At 55.9% G+C, this 5,449-nt stretch overlaps 1 protein-coding gene across 1 annotated transcript; it reads left to right on the top strand.

Annotated features, from left to right (window-relative positions):
- The first annotated feature begins 2,522 nt into the window (after window positions 1-2,522).
- On the top strand, window positions 2,523-4,436 carry LOC149370165 (uncharacterized). The gene has a single exon (XM_089577084.1). The coding sequence runs from the start codon at window positions 2,523-2,525 to the stop codon at window positions 4,434-4,436; it is 1,914 nt and encodes a 637-aa protein (XP_089433210.1).
- Window positions 4,437-5,449: the final 1,013 nt, after the last annotated feature.

Raw genomic sequence — 5,449 nt, 5'->3', positions numbered from 1 at the left:
CAGCAGCAGCAGCAGCAGCAGCAGCAGCAGCAGCAGCAGCAGCAGCAGCAGCAGCAGCAGCAGCAGCAGCAGCAGCAGCAGCAGCAGCAGCAGCAGCAGCAGCAGCAGCAGCAGCAGCAGCAGCAGCAGCAGCAGCAGCAGCAGCAGCAGCAGCAGCAGCAGCAGCAGCAGCAGCAGCAGCAGCAGCAGCAGCAGCAGCAGCAGCAGCAGCAGCAGCAGCAGCAGCAGCAGCAGCAGCAGCAGCAGCAGCAGCAGCAGCAGCAGCAGCAGCAGCAGCAGCAGCAGCAGCAGCAGCAGCAGCAGCAGCAGCAGCAGCAGCAGCAGCAGCAGCAGCAGCAGCAGCAGCAGCAGCAGCAGCAGCAGCAGCAGCAGCAGCATAAAGGTAACATCGTGCCACTGGACACGAGATATAAAGGTTCGAATTGGACTAGGACTCGCCAGAGACTGGGAGACATAATCAACTCGTTTGCATTTCGCGTGGAAGTGTGCGCTGCTCACGTCGAGAAACTGCTTGGTCTGTCTGCGGTGTGCGTTCGACGAACATGGTACATAAACGGTTCTCGTAATCACCCAACAAACAGTTCTGATACCGCGGCCTTGGTCGAGACTCCCACCGGTGGGTACAAATACTGGGCCAGTCCGATTCCCACTGCAGAATCCAAGTACATCGTTAGCGCCTCGGCCGGAGCGTCGGCGCTACATTCCATCAAGCACTACTGCGACGTGAAAAAGGAACGCAGAACCGCATTTGCGGCGTCGCTAGAATTCGTCGACAACCCCGTGCACTACAATCGATTCAAATTTGCATCGCGCCTCCTCTGGAACAAGGATCGAGTGGGGTCGCGCTGTGCTGATTGCATCAACTTTGCGTGTCGAACGTACCGACGCGGGTACGTGGAGTACATCGGTCGTCGGCTCGCGGACGTGTCGCCCCCGCCAGTGTCGCCCGGCAATGAAGCGGCGATCGACGCGTGGAACGACTACTTCAGGCACCTATAACTGCACCGAATGTGGACGTCGCACTGTCAATTCTCCCGACGACACGTTGATGGCGTTAAAGAATGTGATGGAGCAAGTGTCTGCGTCTTCGTCGTTCGTCGACGGTTACCTCACGAACAACAACAACAACAACAACGGCGGTGGTGGTAGCAGAGTAGTCGAAGGCATAGACGCTACTCCAACGTGTTCCTTAGCTCACCAAACTGCCGTCGCCGCGATCGAAGGCGACAAAGAACGTTTTCCACTGACGATGCTCGATTCGATCGACGTGAGACCAAGCAACGGTGATGATGATCACAACAACGGTATCATCGACAATGCCTCGAACAACAACAAGAGACTCGATGGGTCACAAATTAGACTGATAAATACTCTACTAACTGGAGCAACAGCTGAAGAAGTTCGCTGCGAGTCGCAGTGTGTAGGAGCCGCCATCGACGACGACGACGGCAAGACAACCTCTAAAGGTGCTTTGCATCACACGGGTGGACGCGTAAACTCCATACTGGACTCTATCGCAAACTCTTTGATTACGCTCCCCAACGATGCTTCCATGCCAAAGAAATTGCCATTTCGCTTCATTCGAGAAATGGTGTGAATAGAATAAATGATGTTTGTTGCTTGTATGTGTGTGTGTTGCTCGCTCACTCCTCCTCCCTGTTACAACGAACGATGGAACCCGAGTACGTACGTTTGTTGTTGTCGCAACCGACGCCGATACTGAAAGACTTGTGTTCGTATTACGGATTGGCGTTCTCGTACCCCGACGTGGATCCCGCGCGAGACTACCCGCTCGTGATTGAACTCGACACTCGATGCTGGCTGTTTGAAACGATACAGTCGTGCTTGTTGAAACATTTCAGCAGCGCCGACGAAAAGGAGTGCAGTTACAAGTTCTGGGTGTACATACCGTGGTCGGTAGACGAATGCATGCGATCTTTCAGGAGTTTCATGGGATTCTTTTACGTGCGCATAGAGTATCCCAAACACGGCACTTGCGTCGACGTGTTCCACGGCATCAACTACCTTCCCTTGGGACCATTTGTGCGAGGCGACGTGGGCATGGGAATACTGGGTCGCATAATGGTGAAAGGCAAAGAGAAATTCTTTACCGCGTTCGAGAGCATATCGCCGGACATTCCGTGCATCAGTCGAGACAACGTGCTCACGACGACTCGGTATCGAAAGTACCTCTGGAGATGTCGAAGTGGCAAACATCAGCAGCAACAAGACTGTGGTGGTGGTGAAACTACTACGACCACGACGCGATTGTGGGGTGCTAGTTCGTACGATGGAAAGCGACCGCTAGACGATCGAGCCAAACGCTCCATATGTTGCGTGTTCAAGTCGTACGCTACGACGGAGTACGTCCCGGTGAACATCGTTCGAGGATACTTGTCGGGAGCCTCGGTTCCAATCACCGTGGTATCCACGTATTCTCCCCACAAAGAATGTACGGTGTTGGACGAACGCGACGAGCGGTTCGTAGCAACTACTGCCCTCGACTGGCTGCGGCGTGCAAGATGGTTCGCATGCAGTTGGACAGCTGCACAGCCGGCTATAAGGGCGTCAGCAACACCAATTCGTACGCGTACAAGACCGTGAAACAGCCGTCGCACGTATTCATGGACCACCAGATCGAACTGCTCGCCACGATAATTCGCGTCGAACACGCCAACGCCAACGTCATGACCCCTCACTATTCGCGTTTCGTTCTGTCGGCGACGTCCGAGAGCCCCGTAGCCAGTCTCATTAACGAATACCGAGTCATTGTCAACTTCCACAAGACCACCAAGCAATCGTACATGCGCCAAGTGCAGACTTCGCAGTACGGTTGCGTGTCGCCCATTGCGACGCCCGACGGGTCCGAGATCGGAATGACCAAGCACCTGCTGCCGGAGACCGAGTTCTCCTTTCGACTGGTGTCTCACGCGACGCGTGTCGTACGCGAGGCGGTGTTGCGATGGTGGGATCGATGGAACAACAACGCCGAATACGACGACGAAACGGCGGCGGACTCGGTCATGTGCTGCTTCAACAACGAGCCCATCGATCGCATGGTCGCGAAAGTCACGCCGCGGGCGTTGGTGGAATTTTGCACGCGATTCAGGCACGTCGCGGTGCACTACGAACCCCGCGTTGCCTTGCTCGTGTCCGTGTCGGGAGGCACGCTATACAACGCGAAACGAGGCGGTACGCTCTGTTACCCGAGCAGGCCGACCGACGTCGCCGACGATGATGATTTAAGCGTGGGGTACTTTGGGAAACACAACGACGCGGCGCGCAACACGTTAGGGTTTGGAATGGTGAAACAAGCCATGTCTCGCGGAGGCATGTGGATACGGAACGGAGAGACCAAGGCGCTGTTGCTGGACCCGGCGCCGGCGTACTCGACGGAAGCGGTCGTGCTGCCCATGGCCATCGGGTCGTGCGTCGAGGACGGTATCGTGTTGAGGTCGTCTTTCGCGAGACGCTCGGCGTACATACACGTCAAGCGTCTCGTTGTGCCCGCCAATTCGTGCGGTTGCCTGACGTTTTCGGAACGGCCCGTCGAGTGCTCGGTGGCGTACGAGAAGGACGTGTGGGGCGTTCCGCCGGGCACGGCCATCGTCAGACGAGACCAGCCCATCGTGGTGGTGCAGACGACCGCCAACTCGTACGTCGGTGTGTTCTCGGGGAAGCGAGGGGTTATAGGATACGCCTTTCAGCACTGCTACTGGATTCTCAACCACCAGCAACAGAGACTCGCGATCGCAGTCACCAAGTGCGCCGTGCCCACGCTGGGCTACAAGTTCGCCACTCCGCACGGTCAGAAGGGAGTCGTGTGTTGCATACTGCCCGACTGCGTCATGCCTCGCGGCGAGGTCGACGGTCTCGTGCCCGACGCGATCGTGCACCCGGTGACGATCCTCTCGCGCCTGACGGTCGGCCAGTTGAAACGACCCGCCGGCGCGCTGCAGCGTTTCGCTTTGCCGCCGACGCTGTCATCGGTCGGCTCGCGGACTCTGCACCCGATTCAGGCGCACTACACGCCCATGTTTCCGCAACGAAACGTGCCCGAAGACAAGTTCCACTTCAGAGACAGAGTCAACGTGTACAACATTTTCACCCGGCAGCCCACCGAAGGCAGGGCCAACGACGGCAGCGCTCGCATGGGAGTGATGGAGTGCTCGGCCATACACGCGACGGGCGCGACTCAATCGCTACTCAAATTGGGCATGCACGCCGACACCACGAACAAGGCGGCGAACGTGTGTCTGGACTGCGGAATGATCTCGATATTCTGCGGAACCTGGTTGGGAGAAGGCCGTTCTGTGCGTTGCAAACACGCCAACGTGGCGAGCGGCGTGCACATAAAGTACGCGGGCATTCTAACGGCTCACATCCTGGCCGCCATGCGCATAGCCGTTAACGTGTACGCCAAAGACGTCAAATGAATGAATAATAAATCTGACTCGTTTCTACTGTGCACACACATCGTTTGTCTTCAACAATAACAACAACAACATGGACTACATCGTCGAAGAAGTGGTCGCTCACAATGCCCAGCAGTTCGTCATGGCTCCGATGGAACAACTCTGGGCGTACTTGCATCGCATGCAAGGCCGCGAGTACGACGCCGATCAGTGCAAAGACACGCTTCGTCTGAATGCTAACGGTCGAGAAGCGTTATTCTATCATCTAGATAGGAAAGACGAATACGACGATACCACGATGGATTTGATCGTGCAGTTCGACGGTCCGCACGGACGCGTCTCGTTTCAGTCGCAGGTACTGTGCACGTTAGATTTCGTCCTATGCAGCTTTCTACCGAGCAATCCATCGCCTCCCCCAGTACTTCGCGGATCACTGTGCGAAATTGTGTTTCGAGACTCCAAACCGCCATCGCTTCATTACTATGCTCTGACCAGAACTCTGCCGGACGACGCGTCTACGAGTGCCTGCGCCTACCTGTACGCGTTTGCGAGAACGACCAGCGTCAAACACAATTGGTGGTACTTGCAGTGGTGGGTCTATCGGTTTCGAAAGGTGTTCATCGGACACGACGAGGACGAAGAAGACTTTTTCTTTTCGACCTACGCCGCTGTTGCCGCTCAATTGAGCGAGTGGGACGGAGACATTGCTTTGATCGAACTGATAGCTCGCGTCGGCGTCGCCGTTGCCGATCGCGACGAGAACGCTCTGCTCGAACTACTGGCCGATGAAAACAGAAACATGATAAAGAGTATGGCGTTGTTTCACGGCGTGGTAACGCTTTATGGCACATCTCACCGCGTGTTAGTGAAGAAGAAGAAGAGCTATCCGAAGCGGTCAGATTCCTACTGAAGCGGAGTCGTCGTCACACCACGCCCGAAGACGGAATGGCTGCTTTAGAGGTTGGAAATGTTCAACAGCGTTTGGAAGATGCTGTGGTATACTACGTTATAGAGATGTTGTTGAGAAATCATTC

This window comes from Amblyomma mixtum, chromosome 1 (assembly GCF_055824585.1).
Source record: "Amblyomma mixtum isolate Tamu chromosome 1, ASM5582458v1, whole genome shotgun sequence".
Classification (NCBI taxonomy): domain Eukaryota; kingdom Metazoa; phylum Arthropoda; class Arachnida; order Ixodida; family Ixodidae; genus Amblyomma; species Amblyomma mixtum.
This window is presented reverse-complemented; position numbering and strand designations above follow the sequence as displayed.